The 22684-nt window shown below is 41.8% G+C and overlaps 1 protein-coding gene across 1 annotated transcript in view; it reads left to right on the plus strand.

The window, feature by feature from the left end:
• Positions 1-1003: 1003 nt before the first annotated feature.
• SSPN (sarcospan) overlaps positions 1004-22684 on the plus strand; it is a 28204-nt gene continuing 6523 nt past the window's right edge. Inside the window, exons 1-2 of the mRNA XM_019515700.1 lie at positions 1004-1534; positions 21844-21930. Coding sequence (XP_019371245.1) covers positions 1061-1534; positions 21844-21930 — 561 coding nt within the window. The 5' untranslated portion in view covers positions 1004-1060. The remainder of the gene's footprint in view (positions 1535-21843; positions 21931-22684) is intronic.

Below are 22684 nucleotides of genomic sequence, written 5' to 3' on the forward strand. Positions count from 1 at the left end.
TTTAAATCAGAATACTGCAAGTAGCTTATGCTACCAAACATTTGCTGGTGCCTCTCTAAGGAACAGGCCACTCATGGCTGTACACAGGCACAAACTTAACACAGGATGAAAGTATTGGTCAAATTTTAGCTAATTTTTTCAACTTTCGATTTTTTTTTTCTTCTCTTTTATTCTTTCAGCCAGGGTGGATGTGTCCAGCAAAATACTTCAAACCATGCTCAACTTTAAGGAGTTGAGTAATTCCAATGAAGTCAATTAAACATAAATTTAAGTGCTTCCTGGTTCAGGATATTGGCTTGATATTTCTAGAATCATAGAATCAGAAAAATAGGGCTGGAAGGGATCTCAGAAGGTCATCTACTTCAGCATGATGATGAAGTGTCCTTTCCTGGATTAATTAATAAGTAACACCCACCTACTAATAATGAAGTGTGGCCCTAAGAAATTTTTCATAGACATTCAGCAAATCCTTCATGCTCTGTTGGTGTCTGCAAATAGTCACCAGTCTTCCTTGCATGCCTTAATGCCTGCAAAAGGAGTACATTTTTGCAGATTACTCCTAATGTGGTTATTTGTAAAACCCCTCTACACCTCTCTTTGCTTTATGACTCTTGGGCTGTTCTGTGTTGCTTGAAACCCCAGAAACCTGGTTTTTGAATTTTTGTCATGTTAAAAATACATCCTTGTTATAGATCCTGTCTTCACCCACCCAAGCATGCACACAATCTGTATGCAAATTATGCTTATGTGTATTGTGCACAGCTGCACATGGATTTATTACCTGGGATTCTGCATGCCAACAACATACAGGATTATTACGTTGCAACAAGCCTGTTACTTTCATAAGCACAAATAAAATCCATCCTAGGCACTGAGGCAGTCCCCAATTAAACAAAGATGTCTTGCCTAGCTAATTAATTTCACACCAGTAGTGAGGATCTTCTGCAGCCTGATTATGACACACAGACTTCATGTGCACAGCCAGCCCCAGCATAGGGAACTGGCTTCTTCATGTTGCTAGTTCACTACCCCCCTTAAACCCCCCTCTTCTCTGGGCTATATGTGGCATTTTGAAGCTCTGACAATCTGCTCCAAATGTTTTCCATATTTGTTCAGTCTCCTTGATTCAAATACCAGGAAAAACTCAGCCAGCACAAAGCCAGGCTTCAGGGGGAAAAAAAACTCCACACACCCATCAGAAAAAAAGTTCATCAACATGGGAAAAGAGGAGAAGACATCCCAGCATAACACATCCCTTAATAACCAGAATCAGACAGGGAAGGCACCTGGAGGGGAGGAAAGCACCGATCCAGCCAAGAAGCAAGAGCCAGCAATGAAGAAGGACAAAGCCAAGGGGGATCCCAAAACGGGCCAGGAGGAGGAATCCCACACTTGTTGTGGCTGCCGTTTCCCGCTGCTGCTTTCATTGTTGCAGCTGGTGTTAGGCATCTCTATAACAGTGCTGGGCTTCATTATGGCAGGCATCAGCTCTTCTTTTCTAGTCAGAGACACTCCATATTGGGCTGGGATAATTGTAAGCATAAAGTCTGTTTCTACGTAAAGTGCATTTGCCAACATTAATGCCAACTGCATGATGCTGCACTTAAGACTAACCAACTGCATGTCCTGCACCATATAGGAATTAAGCTAATTGTAAATATTCCTGGGATGATGTATCTAATTTACTTTCCTGAGGAAACTGCAGTTGCAGTGTAATATAACCATTTTATATTCTTTCCTGCAACACCCCCAAGAGACCTTGAATAAAGCAGGGGTGCTGTGCACCTGGTACCTATTATCTACTTAGTTTGCAATTACATAATGTTTAGTGATGCTGAAAAAATGTTTGCTGCTTATATTATCTCCCCTCCCCCTCCAAAACTAGGTTTAAGAAGCGAAAGCATAAGTATAACTTCTGGTTCAGTATGTTTGTAAGAGTATCAGGCAAGAAATGGCTGCTCTTTAGCTTCCACTAGCAAAGAGTTCTAAAAAAGTCTGTAACTTAACCCCTTTCTTCCCCCTTGTCCCAAGTTCTTTGCCACACATCACACCATGTGTGGCTCTTGGGACTAATGGGTTAACACAAAATGTAAAACTAGGTGTGCAAAATCTTAAGGCTTGTGACACAAGCTGGCCAGAGATAGGAAATTCAAAGTTACAAGTGACATGAAAGTCCTGTGCATTTGTGGGATGAGATCAGTGGCAGGAGTAAAGGGTGGGGTTCCTGAGGAGTCTGTAGTGTAGATGATCATGCACATATGAAGAACCAGCTGAGAAACAGGGTCCAAATCCTGAACACAAGCAGCTTCTTTAGAAGTCAATAGGAGCTGTTGGTGTTCAGTGTCTCTTGTGTATTAGAAACATTTCTACATGCATATTTTTCTCTAAAGGAATAGATTTGCAGTAAAGGTATACTCATTTGTTAATACTAATTTTGAGTATTAGAATAAACTATTTACTATTTAGGAACTGTAATAACAATAACAAAATCTAAATGCACTATGATGCATAAACAACCATTATGCTGAATCACGTAAGTGTAAATCCTCATTAGTTCAAGGATTATTTGACCTTCTGAACTCTTAGGTTTTACTGCATTACTCCAGCTGCTCCACATGGCTGGTGGGGCTACAGCAGTTGTTATGAACTGAGCTGGGGCAGGGAAATGGGCCTGATCCTGCAAGACAGTAAATGATTTGAACGTAAATTTCCAAACTAAGTAACTGCTTATACTAAAATGATCTCTTTCCCCTTCTCTCTCTCTTCCTCTAGTATATACATGATTGTGAAATGCACCCTATACCAATTCCACTTTTGCTTGCAGAAAATAAAATTCATTAAAGTTAGAGTGAAATGGGGGCCATGAATTAATCAGTTGCAGCATTTCCACTTCAGTATATAATTTTATATTGAATTATATGTTATGTATGTATGTGTGTATTATGTATGTATTTATATAATACATAATTAGATGGAAATACCTCATGTGATTATATATTTAAGTTCACATGTCCAAAAATGTGTGCAACCACAGAGGGTCAAATTATCTTCTCAGAGTAGCCTTACTGCTTTCCCAAATCTGCAACAGCCCTTTATTAGAAGGGCTGATAAACAGCCATAAAGATTCTGGGCCAGATCTCCAGCTGGAGTTAGTTGGCAGAGCTCCAAATTTACAGCTGCAAAGAATAGCCCTCAATCTGCCTGCATTTGGCCATCATCAAACAAAAATGTGTAGGCCTGAGGATTTGCACATGAAGTAAAAGATAGCACTTTAAGTTAATTCAATGTTCAAGCCAAACTCAGGCCTAAATCAAAACTACTGAGCTTTTCAACCATCCTCTATGATGTCAGAATAGCCACAGAGAGAGAGAAGATGCTGGTGGCATGTCTTACAGGAAATGGTTCTCAATGTAGTACAATCATTTTACCTTTCCAGCCACATAGAAGACCTGCAGATACAAAGGCTTGCCAATCTAAGAATATATAGAGATTAATTAAGAAAAAAATCATCTTGTAGGCTAGCGTTGCTGCTTTCAGTTTACAGATTAAGTCACCTGCAGGTTTGAGTTTACATTTAGGCGTGAATAAGTATGTTCTGGTGATTGATGCCCTGCTAACTCTGCCTGGTCTTAGAATGGATAGGGGGATTGTCAAGTGAAAATCTGCCTGAGACGTGTATAGAGGAAATCCAAAAGGAAAGAGAGGTATATGTTGTAGCCCATCACAGCAGTCTGCTTAAGTGTAGAGAGTAGAGGGGAGCGTGGCAGTAGGAAAGAGAGTTGACATGAAGAACCTAGATGGGGATATGCCTTTCCCAGCAGGCAAGGAGCAACACAGTTTAGCTGGAGCTCCATCCATGTTAGGAGAGCTGTGAAAACTAAAGCAAAGGATTATGAGATGTTGGATTATTAGAGACAAAAAAGGGAGTGGAGAAGTTCTTCTGTGTTGTAATGCAGTAATGGGTGCAGAGGGTGTTTATTGGGAAACTGTATGGAAGAGGTTGAGAATCAGTGAGCTAGAGCAACTTTATTCATATCTACCAGTGGTCTGCAGAATGAAACGTTCTGAGAATGGTGAAATGGAGAAAAAAAGAGAAGATGGTCCAGGAATAGGATCGACTGAACTAGGATGTCTTGCATGTAAATATTCCACTGTCTTGCTTTTGGGCTTGCAACAGGGAAGGAAAGCATTTGGAAGGAATACGTATGGGCAAGGGCTGGTATGTGTCTTGTTCACAAAACAAATAAGCTCAGATTCTGTACAGAATGTGTTTTTTTTTTTTGTTTTTTTTTTCTGGAACTCATTTATTAGTACGTAAATGAGGAACTTTGCCTTGCTTGGCAGTGCAACAGGGTGGAAAGATGTGGTATAAAATACCAAAATGTATTTGTTTTAGTAACAACTCACTCAAGTGCTCTTTTAAAGTTTTTGATTTAACACTCAGATTCACCAACTGTTTAAGAACTTAAAATTATATTGTCAAGACCATTTTGGGAAAGATGGCAATGCTGGACTGAAAACTTTTCCCTTTCTCTCTCTCGTGTACCTCCATTGCAATTACATCAGCAGCGAAGTGGATTCCTTGGCTATTAATGTAGCATGAGAAAAAAATAAAGAAAAATTGCTAATGCGTTAACAGGCCTTGAGTGAGGAATTTTTTATTTACTAGTGGCAATATGTTTACTATGTTGCTGAGCCATGCCAAAAACAATGCCTTTACACATTAGCATTAAAGGATAGGAACTTATCAAGAGAAGTAAGTAGAGTAAAATGTTCTCGTGAACACCAAATTACGCAGAACTGGTCTGAAATTTGGGTTTTATTACTTGCCCTCAATTTGTTGGGATTGTCGGGACTCACAGATTTATTGAATATGTCTGGGCTGTTTCATGGTGCTGCAGATCCAGTGATGTACGTACTACACCACTGAGCAGCACTAGGCCATTATGCCCTGTGGACCAGATGCTAGAGGGGGAAATGACACTTTGTTACTGTTGGACCCAAACTATTTCAACCTGAAGCCAGTTGCAACTGAATTTCATTTGAAATACAAGGGACTCTATTCAGAAGCCAAAAGAAAGCTTCATGGGCAAAGACCCCTGAACTTAGTGCAGTTATGGGCACTTCTGGACTCCAAGCCTGCAATAGGAAGTTACCTGTCTCCTGATTTAAGGCTGAATGACCTATTGCCTTTTAAAAGCAGAATGAACCTATTGTACTCCTAGGGACAAACAAATCAATTCAAATGAAATTGGTGGAGATTTAAACCTGTGCCCCAAACTGAGCTCTTTGTGCAGCTGTAAAATAGTTTGGATAAACTTTCTGCCATCACAAGTGGGGCTGTCCAGGAGAGATGGCACTGAGCCAGAACCAGGGATGGATGAGTTGTTTGTTCTAGGTTCTGACCCTGCTGTGTTAGTGCCCTTTGTCAAGTCACATAATTTCTCTCCATCTCTGTTTTTTCTTCCATAAACTGGGTCTCATGGTGGTTATTCATTCACCTTTATTTTAAGATCTCTGATTTGAGAAATGCTGTAGAAACCCTGTGTCCAGCTGTTATGCCATCTTGTTCATTTCCTTGTGGCCTTTCCATATCCAAAGGGTGCATTTTTTCCATGACAGCCTGTTCTAACAACATTTCGACCATAATCAAGAGTAGAAAATATCCACAATCTTACAAGCAAGCATGTTTCCTGAGTAATTTTAGCCTAGTTTTTTAGACTTAGGCTGTTAAGATAGTTACAGGAAGGTCTGGATCTATTTCTGAAGCTTGTAACAACCTCCCACTGCAATTTGTAACTTTACAAACTTGTTGTGCTTTCATTGTTTGGACTTCTTTTAACACAGTTGAAAATAATTCTATTTTCACCTACTTCACTACTACCCAAGCAACACCCTTGAATGTATCTTCTGTGAATTTTATTGTATAGTTTGGTTAAACCGTAAGAACTACTTTTGGGTTGTCCCGAACAGAATAGCTCCTTCTAGAGTTTGATCTTAAAACCTGATTTGGCTTTTATTTATCATTCTAGTTATACCTCTGCTGTTCAGGCACTGGAGAATTTTCCTTAATATTGGCTTTGTTTCTAGGTTTCTAGGGTCTTTGAGTCTGAGGTTTCCCTCAGAAGTAGGCCACTAAAGGGAGTCGGATCCACAGACTCCCAGACCAACTTGTCTGTGAAACCAAAGAAACTGTAGTTATATTAGTTCTCAAAAGTCATATCAGTTGGCTTTGCCTGTCTTCATAATCTCTAGAAGTAAGAGAGAACCTGCAATTTGGGAGAGGAATAAACTTTTCTAGGTATGGAACAAATCATGTACGTTATGTTTCCTGTGTATAGGGCAAAATCTTTTATTCACTTAGGACCCGATTTTTCAAGTGTTCCACAACTGCTGGTAGGAAGAGGCTATCAAACAATCTTAGTTCCTACATAGGCATTTCATTAAGAGCCATATTTCCCAAACTGCTCAGCACCTGGCTGTGCCACTGTGACATTTAAGGTAATGTTTTAAGGGCTTGGGAAAGGAAGCACTCCGACGTTACTGCATAGTGCCAATTACAGGTACTAAATTAATGCACCCTAATTATGGCACATTAATGCATGTGTGGTCATGCCCACTGACTTGATAAAGTGAGCTTCAGCTCATGAAAGCTTGTGCTACATATACAGGGGTACAATCGTGCACCCTTCTTTTGGTTCCTGTCTCACCCAAATTTTAAAACCAGCTGCCTGGGACAGCAACTGCATTTCTATTCAGGCAGACCTGTGAGAGTCAATTGACTCATTATCACCTCCCTGGGTGTTTATAGACGTGTTCTGGGAGGTGGGAGAAGGGGCACTTTAATTAATCTGAAAGATGTGCTAATTTAAAAGCGCCCAGAGCATCACATGTGTCAGTGTCCCTGCATAGAAAAATGGTGGTGGGGCACTTTGAACTAAAGCTCATCAAATGTGTCAATTCCAGAGTGTTGGAGCAGCCTCACTGCATGTGTATAGGAGCCCCCTGATTCCTGTTTATCTCTCTCTACTCCACTGGTCTTAACAACCCTTTATCCTTTTTGATGGTTTTGTGGTTTCACTACTCAAAATATCCTTTCTTCTACAATTTTGCTGTCTGTTCACCATTCCTGGTAATGTGTCTCTTTTATTTCACAGCCATGCAGACTGTTTTTAGCTCTAGCTAAAAACCTTAACTCAGGTGTAGAAATGACTGACAGCAAAGTACTGGAGACACTGTCAAGACACTCAAGAAGGCTAGATTTTGTTTTGTGAATCTGAATGAGATTTATATTTAACTATAATGACTACATAACTAATGATATCTTTTGACTCTTTACCTAGTTTATTGTGTTTTTTAAAACTTTTTATATACTCTAGCAAATTAGTGTACATTCCAATAGCTATATTTGTTTTCTGTTGTGATCTTAGACTGGATAATATAGTGCTAGCCCCCTACCATATTAGTAAAGCTTTTATTTCTCTTTAAAAGAACAAAAATTTGCGTGGTTATATGTGATGATGTGCCACATCCTTTTCAAAATCCTAGATTCACTCATGTACATCTCTCTCTCTCTCTCTCTACTTTGGTTAACCAATAGGTGGAAGTCTACCCCACCTTCTATTTGTCTTCAGACTAACACAGCTAACTGCATTTCTCTTCACTTTCAACTACTACTGTCACTCCCTCCATTTCTTTCTTTCCAAGCTGGTCTAGCCCACCTAAGGACAATGCTTGACCAAAAGTTCTTAATTTTCTCCAACATTTATCTTCCTGTGTCATACAAGGACAACTCCCTGAAGTCCAAAAATGCACCCCTTTCCAGTCAGAATCCCCAATGTACTTAGCAGTATAATGATCATGGCTGACTGGTACCTGTCCACAATATCTCTACTGTGTCTAGTTTCCATTCCCTACACTTCATTCATTTTAGGTTGGGGGATAATGGAACAAGGCTGATATGGGTGCAAAAGGTAGACAGAGCTTCAATTAAAAGTATTTTAATTGAAGTGATCGATCTTCATTTACATAGTGCCAGAAATAAAGATGACTCTTTATAAAAACCTTGATAGAATAAGACACGTTGTTTGCCTTCAGCAGCTCACAGTCTTAGAGACACAAGATAAATAAAGACACAGCAAAGCCTGAGGCCAACAGTTCAGTAAAGGTGGTTGTGGATTTTTGTTGTTGTTGTTGAAGAGAAGCAAGGGAGCGATCATTTCTGAAAGAAATGGTTTTGTGGGAAGATTTACAGGAGAGGGCACCTTGTTTCATAGTTTCATAGTTTCTAGGGTCGGAAGGGACCTGAGCAGATCATCTAGTCTGACCCCCTGCCATGGCAGGAAAGAGTACTGGGGTCAAACGACCCCAGTAAGGTGGTCATCCAACCTCCTCTTAAAAACCCCCAGGGTGGGAGCCTGCACCACCTCACTTGGAAGCTGGTTCCAGACCCTAGCCGCCCTGACCGTGAAGTAGCGCCTCCTGATGTCCAACTTAAACCTTCCCTCCGCCAGCTTGTGACCATTGTTCCTGGTCACTCCTTGCGGCGCTCGGGGGAACAGGGACTCCCCCAGCGCCTGCTGATCCCCCCTAACCAGTTTATAACAGGCCACAAGATCCCCCCTCAGCCTTCTCTTTTGAAGGCTGAACAGGTTCAGGTCCCGCAACCTTTCCTCATAGGACCTACCCTGCTGTCCCTTGATCATACGAGTGGCCCTCCTCTGGACCCTCTCGATGCTGTCCACATCCCTCTTAAAGTGCGGCGCCCAGAACTGGACGCAGTACTCCAGCTGCGGCCTGACCAGTGCCGCATAGAGGGGGAGGATCACCTCCTTGGACCTGCTCGAGATGCATCTGTGGATGCACGACAAGGTGCAGTTGGCCTTCCTAGCCGCCTCCCCACATTGCCGACTCATGTTCATCTTGGAGTCAATAATGACTCCCAGATCCTTTTCCACCTCCGTGCTGACAAGAGGGGAGTTCCCCAGCCTGTATGTATGGTGCCGATTGTTCCTCCCCAGGTGCATCACCTTACACTTGTCTGTGTTAAACCCCATCCTATTCTCCTCTGCCCATCCTTGTAACCTATCTAGGTCCAACTGTAATGTAAAATAAGACAGCCTGGCCATATCACAGGGCTGGCAGAGGAGCTGGCTTGAAATTTTTTAAAGTCTTTTGATGCATAGTAGAAAAACAGACATCAAATAAAAGGAACAGGCTCCCAGCACAGCATATCTCTGTAAGACTGATAAACGGGATGCTTAATTGATGTTTCCAGAAGTTAAAGCAAAAGGGTCTGATTCAGACTTTGGGGTCTCATTTCTGGTTCTACTCGTGACTTGCCTTGTTGTCAAATTTGGGTGCAAAAATAAATACTTGAGTAATTATATAAGTGTTCCAGCTTGCAAAGGGTTGAGTACCTGCAGCTCCCATTTCAGGTGCACTTTTGAAAATCAGACCACTAACTCTTAACCTATCTGTCTTGGAGTTCTGAAGGCTCAACCCTAAATGTGGCTGAATTAAGCATGGCTCCCTTTTGGAAGGATGGAGAAAACATGACATTACTTGCAGTCATTATACCCATTAAAACCCCTCTCTGAGATAACTCTGGTATCCACAGTTCTCAGGGAAGTCAGTGCAGTTCACAGGTCAACTTCTGCTTGTGAAATACTGCAAAGTAACCTCGCAGAGGAGATGAAGAGCAGGCCCTTCATCATCAAAACTTGATTCAGTGAGACTGACCAAACTCACAGGGGTGCTGTGAGGCCTCGTTATTGGGATAATGTTTTGAGATCCTTGAGCAAAAGGTTTCTAAAAGCATAAAATAGTGTACAGGGGTCTGCAGTGAATAAGACTCTCCTGTGCTATAAAACAATGTAAACTAAAACATGGCCTTAAATATGTCTTGCTCATTAGTTAGGACTAGCTAGACTGATGATGTAAATCATAATATTATGGACTGGAGAGACATGTGGTACCTTTAAGTGATCATATAACATGAGTAATTTCCACAGTTACTCTTAATGAAGCTTTTTACGATTCCACTGTACATTATAGCCTTAACTGCTCCTCCATATGGATCAGCATCTGTATGCAGTCTCAGCCTGTTTTTAAGACCATGAAAATTCATATGTTGATACTATAGTCATTCCCTCTTACCCTTGTCCTTTCAGGGTCCTGATACTGATGTAAGCAGAGCACTGACTGCTCAGTATGGGTCTTCCAAATTTTAGGCAGCAATATCATGGTCACTGAGAGGACAAAAATTGAGAAGTGTCAGACACTTGAGCAGGGGAACAGTTGATCCTATCCTGTATCAATAGTGGGATATTAATATGACTTTAAAGACAGTTAAATGTCTTACCTGTCAAAGCCTGAGGGGAAGGAGAGACTTTCTAGTTACTTCTCCACCTATTTCTGAAGCAGAGAGGAGGTGGCATTCAGTCATGCTTCACCTACTACACAACCTTGCTAGGCTTTCAGCTTTCACTTCTTATTAGAGAAACTAGTTTCAATCATTAATAAAAGGTGACATTTAAAAACTGGCACAGGCAAAGAAGCTAATGAAAATTAGAGTTATGCAAACATTCTTTTTTTATGTACAGGCCAGCTTTTACTAGACATGGGTGAACACCAAAAGTCTGGGTGGTTTGCCATAGAGCAGCAACTTCAGTATTTAGTTAACTGAACCTTCTGCAAACTGCTTGCACCTCTGGACTGTGAGATATGAGGCACATTTCTTAAAACAGACTCTGTGAGATTTCTGACACTTGTTTGCAGTTCTATCTGTGTATACCAGAACCTCTCACAGCATAATGATTACCATTAAAAAGTCAGAATTTACCACTAGTTACCATATATGTGTCTGATTAATCACAGCATTTGCCCCTTTTTTTTGCATTGGAAATAGCTGCCATCCCCCAGTGCTAGAGCTAATTGAAAAACAATGGAAAGGTTCTTCAAATATTTCTGTGACAATTTACCCACTTTCATTAAAACTTTAACTAAAATTTGGTAACTGAGTAAATGCTGACTTACTACTGGTGAGCCCTGGATTTTGGCATTCCTGTTCAAGCTGAAACCTGGAAGAAATAAAATAGGAAGTCAGACTTTGTCAAATAATGCTGTTATTGTGTTTTGTTATGCAAATTTCTTTCAGCTGTTCAGATTTTTTCTTGGTTTACTCTCAGGCTACCTAGAGATGCTTGTCACACCTCGACACCCGTGGCTCAAGTCTTCATGTATCAAGCCTTTTGTCTCAAACTTTACATAGTCCTCTAGAGATGTCCTTTTGTGGTCAGAATTGCTCCCTCCCCCCAACAATTCAGTGATACCTGCAAGCATATTGAATGTTTTATGCAATATAAAAATGTCAAGCTGCTCCTCTGACACTCAAATGTGAATGGCTACACACCATGCAAAAAGTTGTTGTGGACAGCATGATTTTTCTGAATGTGTAGATGGGAATATACGTGACAAGAACAGTGATCTAGCAAGTCAGTTAACTCTTCTTGAATGGTAGCCAGTACCAGAGGGATAAAAACCCTTCTATTGCCTGATAGTGGGCAATTACAAAATAACTTGCCCTAATGGGAATTTTCTTCCTGACTCCATTTGTTCACAGTTGACTCATTTCTTGAAGCTTAAGAGTTTATATTCCTACTTTAAAAGGACCATTATAACTAATGTAACTCTGGATGTTCTTATTACCCATATAAAAATGTAATCCTCTTTACCTTGGTGATACCATGAGTTCCAAAGATGGTAAATCTATTATCTTTTTCATTTTATTGGCTCATTTAACCCATATATTCCTGATAACTAGAGCTTATAAAAGAGCAGGCAAGTTAAGTTACTCTCTTGCCTAAGTGGTCACAGGGCACGTCTACACATGCGCATTTACTGCACAGTAGCCAAAATGAGTGCACAGTATGGGCACATGTCTGCACGTGCATGCCCATACTGCAAACTAAATACGGCAATTTATGCCTACTTGAGCATAAACTTGATACCTGCATCATGCAAGTATCAAATTTATACCTGGTTAGTTACTTCAAAGTAATGCATGTATAGACGTCTTACTGTGAAGTAACACTGTGTGTGGGCTGACTTGGGACTAAAGTTAGTCCCAAGTCAGTCCACACAGCGTTAATGCACCTTAACACCTACATGTATAGACACTAACCTATTCCTGCTTACTGCATAGTAAATTTAAGCTACTGTAAATGCACATGTCAACACGCCCACGGTGTTTGTTATGTTTTGTGGTGTGGCTACTGCTCAAGATGCTTCTTTGGACCAGATTTTCCTTTCTCAATGTCTTGTTGGATATTTTTAGCTTTCTTGTCTTCCCCAACCCACTGTAAGTTTTCCAACATGTACCTGAAGTTTTTGGAAGAATATTTTACAAATATTTACCCTAATCTAGGGCCAGATTTTGGTTTAAAAAAAAAGACAAAAGAGGACCCCCTCACAATATATTATAGAAAAAAAGGCAGTTTAAAGTAAATTGGGGTTTTGAAAGCTGTCAGAAGAAGGCAATAAATCAACAGATCAATACCTAATGCAAGCCACCACTACAGATTATTAATTTGAGTTATTACTAATTTTTTTCTTACATTATCATATTTCTTCCTTTTTATGTATATTCTATAGCCATGTTGATCATTAGAGACCATCAGTTGTTACTCAGGCAGAACTTCACTGGGAGCTTTGTTGAAATAAGCCCCTCAAGAATTTGTGCATTTACATTTGCATTGTGTATTTGCTTTTGGGGGTTGATATTTTTTAAATCCTTAGTTTTCAGTTATTTCAATAAGTGTAAGGAGTTTGATGGATGAAAATCAGTCAAGCAGGGCAGGTGAATGTTCATGGTTCTGTTGCTTCCAACCTGGGTATATTTTTGGAAAATGATCAATGTTTGTCCTTTGGAGACAGGTAGGAATGTTTGGCATGACTGAAAGCACCTTTATTTAAACAGTGTATTGCAGTAGCAAAATGATGTTGAGAGATTTCTGGTATAGGAAGTTAGAGGAATGATTTCTTTTTATCTGCTTTGGTTCTCCTTTTGAGACATTCAGAAAATGTAAAGTGTTATGTCTCCCACATGTTGAGTGTTCGTACTTTGCCAGCCACCATATTGTTATTATTAATATTATCCTTATTATGTTTTATGCCTTGAGGATCCTATATGGAATAGGCACACCATAGTGTTAGGAAGGATGCATAATGAAAACACAGTTCCTTTCCCATTAACATAAGTGCTAGATTCTGGAAAGGAACCATTTTTGGTGTAGAAATTCACCCAGGTAAACTATTTGGAGGATCTAACCTCACTAGGTACTAATGGAGGGCCTGGCTCTATTTTCCATGCAATCAGTGAGCGTTTACCTTAGTTGTCACTGGCAACAGGATTTAGCCTGTTTTGATAATGGTTTTGATGTAATCAAAGTTTTAAAGACAAAATTTACATTTTAAAAAGCCCTTGACATTGTCCATTTCATTTCCTGCTAAATGGAAATGATGTTAACATTTTTCTTGAATCTTACCAGCTTTGGTAAATAGCTATTTTCATTTGAGTGTAAACTTTTGCCTATAATTGAGAATGTTGTACCAATATTAAATCTATATCCTTCATAAACACATCTGTATCACATTCAGGACTTTTTGTAGACCTGAATGTGCCATACCTTGCTATATTTAATTCATACCTTGGATAAATTTTCAAGCAATCATTTATTCAGTGAGGGTATACCAACCTATCTGGAAAATTCTGAATAGGGAATTTGAAATAAACTCAAATAGAAATTTAGAGCATGTCTACATGTGCATTTTAATACACAGTAGCCTATCTTACTGTGCAGTAGAGCGTCTAGTCAAAAACTGTGCTAATATGCTAATGCACAATAAAATTAGGCTACTGCATATTAAGCATCACTAAAAAAGGGTTTCAGTCTCCCTGCTGGGTCCTGTGCTGCTCCTTGGCTCTATGTTAATTCCCTGCTCCCTGGCTCAGTGTAGGACCCAGCAGGGAGCCTGAAACCAGGGAGGGGGTCAGCATAGAGCCAAGGAGCAGCAGGACCCAGCAGTGCCTATAGGTACTGCATTATTACGTAATACTCTATTCTAAGATGCAGCTTTGTTTTCCCATGCTGAATGGGGGAGGGATGTGGGGGGCGGGATGGGACTCATCTTGTAATTGAGTAAATATGATAATTCCACAATGTTCTATGAATCTATTCTAGTTTTACACCAGGATTTAGCTATTGTCCTTCAGGAAATGCTCTTAAAACTAGGTCTTGGAAAATACTTCTGCCTAGATAGGACATTATCATATGAGTAGTCCCTGTGGCTTCATGGGATTCAATTGAATCATGTATATAAATGTTTTCATGTTCTCAGCCTGAGTTCCATTATTTACTTCCTACCATTGCTAGGAGAGTTTATCATTTGGATATTCCTAGATGTGATTTAAACTTTATGTGGATGTTAACTGAATTAAAAGATTAATATATAGTCTAATGGAACAAGGACATGTGTGATTAATCATGAGAAATAAAACATATTTGAGTCGCATAGAAGCACTGTTGCAGGGAAGGGGAGAGGGAGGGGAAGGAAAAACTTTGACAAGAAAGTTCACCCCTCCCCACCCAACAGCCCTGTCAACTCTTTCTGTCAACAGTAAAAAGAAGAAAACAAATAAATTGGAGGTCATGGACAGTCATAGGACCAGAATATAAGTACTCATGACACAGAACGGAGTAAATAACACTGATGCTTTCTTTGCAAATGGTCTCAGGCAATACTTCCTATCCATGTCTTAATGAAATGACATGAATAAAACTTTATGGGTAAATCTGTTACTGATCACTCAGAATCTTTGAGGGATACCACTAACTGTGGATTTGAAAGTGCTCCTCTCTTAAAGGGACATTGTCAAGTAGGTTATGTCCAAAATACAAACATAAAGGAAAACATGTTGTCCCTTCATTTTTCTCTTTCAATAAAAGGGATGCTTTCCATCAGTGCAAGCTTTAAAATTATGGATGTTTTGGGTTTTTTTTTTTTTACTTCAGACAACCCTTTGCACTGCAAAATCTCAAACACAATCCATGGTGTGTTAAAACCCGATTGTGAAACTGACTGTCCAGAAATCTAGAAGAAGCTGGCATAGGTCCACTGATTTTGATGGAGTTATGCCAAGATGTGGCCCTGAGAGCCTCACCTAACAATCTAGGCACAGCAGGGAAGCAGAGAGATTACTCCCAGAGGCAAACAATAAAAATAAATTAGGGTCCAACTTGATTCCCATTGTAATTAATGGGAGTTTTATGATTACATTTTAACTGGAGGAGGAATAGTCCTTAGATGCTTAATATCCATCCATTTGTATAATCAAGATGCTGTCATTAAAGTGTGTTAGTAATACCATGTAACATATCTACTCCTCGCTTAACATCATAGTTACGTTCTTGAAAAATGCGACTGTGGCTGGACACTGTGGGTGCCTGCCATTTTGAGGGCCTGGAGCTGGCAGCCACCAGGTGCCTGATGAGGGCAGACATTTTGGAATCAGGGGCTGCCCATATAAACAGGGCAGTTTGGCTGCTAGAGGCCAGGCAACAACGTTGCCTGGCTGGAGGGCTGCTGATATCATCTGGAGGTAAGGGAGGAGCTGTAGGGGATGGTTTGCAGTTTCCTGGTCCCGGGTACGACCTAAAACTGCACCCTGCCAGGAGTGGGTGGCCTGGTGGGGCTCCCAGTAGTGCGGGAGCCCCCAGGAAATACCAGGCCAGTTACCACCCTGGTGAAAGGCAGGTCGGGGCACCTTAACCCCTAGCTCCCACAACCGGATGGGTTACCCCTATGTTGGAGGGTCAGGAAGGTGGACCCCATGGCAAAAGAGTAAGGGCCATAGACTCAACGCCTGTCTGAACTTCCCCTGACTGGCCCATGCTGGGGCCAGGACTGGAAGGGCCAGGGGCTCACCTCAAGGAATGCCCAAGAGCTGAGGGCCTGGGGTTTCAACTGGTCTGGAGGTGGGCCAGGGCTAGTGAGCCGAAGGTCCCAGCGGGGGGGATAATACCCGAAGGGGAAGCAGCTCAGGGAGCTATGTTGCCTGGTATGAAGGCAGAAGAGACCGCCTGATGAGAGGAACCCAGGTGGTAGGATTCTGGGGCCCAGTGTGGGGGCCGGTGATTGTAAGAACTATAGATGCCATCTGCAAGGCTTGGGCTGCGGTGTAGGGGAGGAAAGGAGCCACAGATAGCGCCCCCTGGCATTGGGGCAGGAAATGGGCAGCCTCCTGCTTATTAACATCTACTAATTAATTATAACAGCAAGGCATGGCAGGTGAGAATGCAGGCGGTTAGCCCAGAAACAGGTGGGCAGGCCACGGTTGGATCAGCCCCGAGAAGGCCCCCTGTCACAGCAATTTAAAAGAAACGATGTTAAGCGAATCCAATTACGTTACAGTAGTTACCTACTTGCAGGTGGCAGCCAAACAATGTTCTAATCAAACATTGCGTGACTTTAAATGAGTATGTTCTCTAATAGATCCGCGACGTAATAATGAGACGCCGTTAAGTGAGGAGTACCTGTACTTGTTTTAGTGTATTTAGAAACATATTAATTTAGTCTCATTTAACCATAAAGTCCTCACCCAGTTTAATCAGATCCTGCCAATATGTTTTTAGAGCTGTAAAACACTGTGGTGTGAAACGATGTTTCAATGTATGCCCTTTAGAGCATATTCACTAATATAGTATTTTTGTAAAAACAAAAACACTTTGTCCCTAGTCTAGTCAGGATCTACTACTAGACTTGCAACTCAACTTCTTAAAGTATTCTTCTGCAGCCCTACAGATCTGGCTGACCTCCCTTATACCCCAGCCCTGCAATGGAATCCATGCAGCTCTGGAGACCCTTGCAGTTCTTCGCAGGCACTAAAGTTTGCCTATGTGCATGTCACTGTGGAGTTGGGGCCTTAATGCAGATCCTGATTTGTGATTCATGTCCCCTTGTTTTTCTCCTTGCAGTTAGAAGATAGGGCAGTGTGGCACCTTAGGGTAAAGTTACACATTACACTTAGACCATACTAAAGTGCTGTGAACAGTTGCATGTTAAAGGTTAATAACATTTCTTCCCTCTATCGCTCTGAATTGCCACTAAAGGGCTGGCAAGCAGGGGTGTAGCTAAGAACTAGGACACCTGGGCTCTACCCATGCTCATGGTTGTGGGGTGGGAAGTGGTGTCTCCTGGGATGCTGGAATACTGCAGATCGTTCATTTTATCTCTGCAGAGCAAATGGAAGTTACACTAAAATGAGCTAGGTAGCATGGCCCCGAGTTAAACCTTGCCTGAGGTGGCATAACTTTGAGATGCTCAGAGGGCTTAGCACTTACCGCTTAGCACAAGTTAATGAGCTTTAGTGTATGGGTACTTGCATTTTAAATGCCCTCGCTATGATCTGTGTAACATGCAACTTTATCCTTAGGATGACTATACACAAGCAGCAAGGCTGCTCTGACATGCTGTAATTGTAGCGTCTTGGAGCAAGCTCAATTAATTGAGTCTGCTGGACTGTGGTAATTACCATTTATTACTCCAGCAGCTCGTGTATCAGAATGGTGGCAGGGGCACTTTAATTAAAGCTCAATGAATGAACTTTAGTTAAAGTGACACTGCTGCCATTTCTAAGCACAGGAACACTAATACACAAGACGCACCAGACGTTTTAATTAGAGTGGCTGTTGAAGACACTCTAATTAAAGCAACCCCTCCCCTGACTCCCAGAGCACGTTAGTCTCTAAGAATTTATACTAGAGCCCAGAGAGACATGGGGTTTTGTAGACAGAAACCTACTTTGTCAGCTGCTAGAAATGGATGCTACGTTCATTAGATGGATTCCTAGCATCCGATGAAATAAATTGTTTACTATGAAAGCTCATGCCACCCTTAGTTAAGAGTGCTTCATTTCCAAGGTCCTAATTTGGAGATTAGATCCTGCTGGGGTAGAGACTGAACCTGGGATATACTTCTTCATAGTCCTGCTGCCTATTTACCTATCAACCTTCATTAAAAAAAAAATGCATAAAGAACTTGTACTAGGGCCCACTGAACCCAGTGAGACTTTGGCTTCATTGATAAAAGCAAGCCCACAAGATGAAATACTAATTTCACATTTTTGGTGAAGTCAAACTGAAAAGTAGGAGTTCTGTAATCAAACATAATGTTTCTTATTCCAGAGTCAATTACTTAGTTTATCAGAGCAGAGAAAATAGAAATTTTTTTAGTTGGGAGCTGACCTGAACCTAACTGAAGTTAGCAGAAAGCCTCCTATGGAGTTCAGTAGAACTTGGCACAGGTTCTTAAATATAGAATAGCAGGGGCTATCCTTTTTGGCAGACATGCCACAAATTAAGCCCTGCACTCTCCCTGAGTGCCACTCCAATAAGCTTCCCCCCACTCAATCTATTGCTCTGATTCCTGCTTCCTGCCTCTTCCTCCCCAGTCTGCTGCATGCCACACACAGAGGCTACCCATGCCACCTGTGATGCATGTACCACAGGTTTCCCACCCTTGATATAGAGGCCACCTTTGATATTGAGTTCTCTGGAACTAACAGATGATCCAGTACAAATCAGGTAGCACTGAGTGTGAAATGCCAGGGATAGCTTTTGGAGCATTGTTTAATAAAGTTTAGAAAACAATTGTGCTTGCCAATGACCATTTCTTCCTCTGGGCTGAGGCAGAAGATGATGATATTTGAATGCTGACATGTTAAAGAACACCCATACATTCTTCGTGAACACAAGGGCTGCAATGAACATCAGCAGTAGGAAGCTTAATTTTGGGGATATCAAAGTTCCAGAAAGGACATATCAGAAGCATGGGGCTTCTCTAGAAGTGCATTTTTGGTATCTTTAGTCCATTAGGTGGCTGTGAATTCTTAAAGTCTGAGCTTTTCCCTCTCATCCATTTTTTAGTATTGTCAGAGGCAGAGCAGTGCAGCTCCATGTCTAGGGCAGCTGTGCAGCGCCCAGGGCAGTGCTGACTCCTGCTGTGCTAGTTGCTGTGGTATGATCAGCCACTGCTCCAACAATGGCTGCTTTTGAGTCCATGGTCCCCAGTCCTCCCTACAAAGTGACGCCAGGCCCCTTCCTCCCTCCCTGCCCCCCATGACGTTACTGGGTATTATTAAAGCATGAGGAGTCAATGGATTCTTGATAAATAGGTCAGCACAGATTTCTTGTGGTTTGATTTATCAAAGCTTTTTCAGTGCAGGGGGTATGTGTTCTATGTGTTCATTGCAAATTCTTTGGAAACATGATCTTAAAGATATTACTTACTTAGACTCCCACGTGGCAGATTCAGCACTCCCAGTATCTTTAGTACTTATTTTCTGCAATTCCTGTCCATCTAATATCTCCAAACCCACTGATACCTACCTCTCTGTGTGTCTCATTCACAGTTCATTATAGTCCCCAGCTGCCCAGACTTCCTCTTTAGCTTACACTATCAGAGATTCACACTTTTAACTCTGGAAGTCCCCAGCGCACTCCCTAGAGTGGACAAAATGGCAAGACAGCCATGAATTTGAGACACTGGGGATGTCCTGGGGGTACCCCAAACTGCCAAACTAGAGCATGCTGGCAAACCAGATCTTTAACACAGTGCTAGGGGTGCCTCCAGGAACCCCTGACCACTTAATTTTGAAGGCTGAGAGGCATGTGGTGCATGAGTGTTTTATGTTGTCACCTCAGTGAGACCAAGCCCTATGCTACTACACTGTAGACATACCCAAGGTTGGTGGTTTGTAGACTACCGGGGAGCTGTGGGAGCCCAACCTGTTGGCCCTAGCCTGTGGTAAGTGCTACTGCAAATAAATCATAATCTTTATACTAAATAATAAAAGCAGCTACAGTATCTAAATATTTTCCTATTACTGTTCTGCAAAAGCAGTTGTTGCTGTTGCCACAGGGCTGCAATGCAGTCACAAAAAGGAGGGGAGATGTCCTCTTTGTTAAGATTAAAAAGCTTGAAAGGCTCTACTTTATCTCGTACTGTATGGGTAAACGTTGCCTACTACTTTTCAGCCGTGTTAATGATCTCAAGACTCTACAAACAGCGTGTGATACATACACTCAATGGTACCCAGACTCATGATCCTACCCTATCCCTGTTGAGAGTTTTCAGTTGTTGGTGATAGTAGGAAAGTCAGAAGGGCACAGGAGGTCAGTGACCAAATGCTGTCCTCACAAAGGGCCTTCTCCACTGAGGTTATCTGATGGTGTAAGTGGTCACTGTTTCTCAGTATTTGTCTAATAAATATTGTCTGAGATGTTACAATGGGAGAAACACTTTCCCCCTGCCTTGTTAGACATCTAAATGCAGCAGCAATGGCTCATGCATGAGACACAGAAAACAAGACAGGTTTAGAAAAGGTCTATGTTTAATGGATTTAGCTAGAAGACAGTAAATCAGTGCAACAATCTCTGCTGATGTTCATAAAGCAGTCCAAACCAGGCTTTTATCAAATTTATCTTATGCCAATTAGGGACAGGTTTAAGTTAAAACAATTAAGCCTTTCACAAACCAATGTAAGGCTGTCCGGGGGGGGGGAGGTTGATGTAAGTCAATCTGTTTAAAACCAATTTATACGAAACCCATGCAACGTGTGTGTGTAGACAAGCCCCTTAATGAAAAGTCTGGCCTTTCCCTCTGAAAGATCCCTGGGTGTACAGCACAATAGCCAGATGAAGGGTCTCTGAGCCCTTGTGCTTGTACAGGGCAAATAAGGAACAATGGCTCCACAGATCATCAGCGGGTTCACTCAGCAGCAGCCTGTAGCATTGCTTCAAGAACAAGAGGCTTGTGCTTGCCTGTACCTGGTAGTGACAGATATGCAGGGACGATAGTGACATGGCTATGCCCCAACTTTGCTGGCCCCTCCGCTTATCTCTGTGGAGTATTGCTGGGTACTCTGGTGCATGACAAATCTGGGGTTCTGTGCAGTGTCATCTTTTTTCACTGCTCTGAAAAAGAGCTGTCCCATCTGACAAGCTACTCTGCACTTTTTCTCTTTCTCTGATATGGTTGATGTGGCCTATTTCAATAGCACCTTCCGTATGTCCCCTAGAGCAACAGTCAAGTTCTTGCTGGGCTTTCTGGAGACTCTAGCTTGTCTCCCCATTTTGGAGTACACAAGTTCTGCCTGGGGTTACTTCACACACAAACACACTCTCCAGTTATACTGGGTAAACACACTGAAGTACCAAACAAACAACAAGCATAAAAGGAAAAATATAAAAGTTCTGAAGCTCAAGTGCTTAAAGCAAGTATTAGCCAGGATTTAGCCAGTTGGAGAAGGGAATTAACTTTCAGAATTTCTGGAGCCAGCAGCTCCTGTTGATTCCAACTGAATTTGTAAGTTGTTGCAACCTCTGCAAATTGAGCCTCTAATTGTGATGCCTTATTATGGATCATGTGGCATCAAAGGTTTCAAAATTAAGATTTCAAAATGGAAAGCTTTAAGAGGAAGGACACCTTAGTGGTTAGGACCTGCTCTTTAGCAGATTTCTTGTTTCCTCTTGGGCAAGTCACCTTGACTTTCTAGGGCCCAATCCCATTCATAAAATTGAGATGACAGCATGTTCCCATCTCATGAAATGTTGTGACACCACCTTAAAAGGCAAGGAAGTGCTTAAATAATCTGCAAAGGCGGCCATATGAGTGCCATAGATATTTAAATCTTTTTCATTTTAAGAATTTAAAGTTTTGGTAATACAGAAGGGTACTTTTTTGGGCAAGTTTTATATCTTGACATTTAAATCTTCTTTACAGATTTGCATGGTGTCCTTAGTTGGACTTGTTACGCTTTGCATTTCATACCAACCTGATGAGAAGACATGTATGCAATTTGCTGCAAAGGTATGTTTCCATTTATTTAATTATTTTATTGTGTCAAAAATATGGTAAGCTGGTTCTGTATTAAATAATTCCCAGCCTATAGAAAGGAAAGTCAAATTGTACCTGAAATGAGCACGGATTACACACTTAGATTGCTGGCATTTTCCAGGATGGCAATTTCCAGGATGGCTTCTGCACTGAGCCACCCACCTCACTGCCCAACCACCCAACCACCTGGCAGGGATGGGGCCAGGTGGGGCAGTGATGGGAAGCTCAGGGGGCAGGTGGGGAGTGGGGCTGGGTGGAGCAGTGATCCTGGGGGGGCTGGAAGAGTGGGCGGGGCTGGTGGGGGTCCCTCCATGGTGCCCTCCTCCAGCACCTACACTCCCTACTTAGGAGCACTGGAGCCTGGGTCCAGCTTCCTGCAGCTGGCACACTGCCTGCCCTGCATGAGCAGGCAGCATGCTTCAGTACCAGGGTGAGGGCCAGTCAGAGATGCTCTGGCTGCTACCAGAGCATTTTTGTGGAGGACCCAGCCTCCTGTTGCCTCAGGGCATGGTCCAGGACTGTGCCCTGCCCTGTTTTTTTTCACTCTGTGTTTTGTTTTGTCTTGGGTTTGTGTATGGGGTTTTTTTTGTTTTTTGTTTTTTTTGACCCCTGGAACCTTTTCTTGTTCCTGCACATGCATCTTGCAGCATCTTAAAGGCGTTTAGACCTGACATTGACTCAGCAATAGGTTTCACTCCAAGTAAAAAAGCACCACGTTTTCTTGCCC

Source organism: Gavialis gangeticus, unplaced genomic scaffold (assembly GCF_001723915.1).
Source record: "Gavialis gangeticus isolate Ggan-Ray unplaced genomic scaffold, GavGan_comp1, whole genome shotgun sequence".
In the NCBI taxonomy this organism is placed as follows: domain Eukaryota; kingdom Metazoa; phylum Chordata; order Crocodylia; family Gavialidae; genus Gavialis; species Gavialis gangeticus.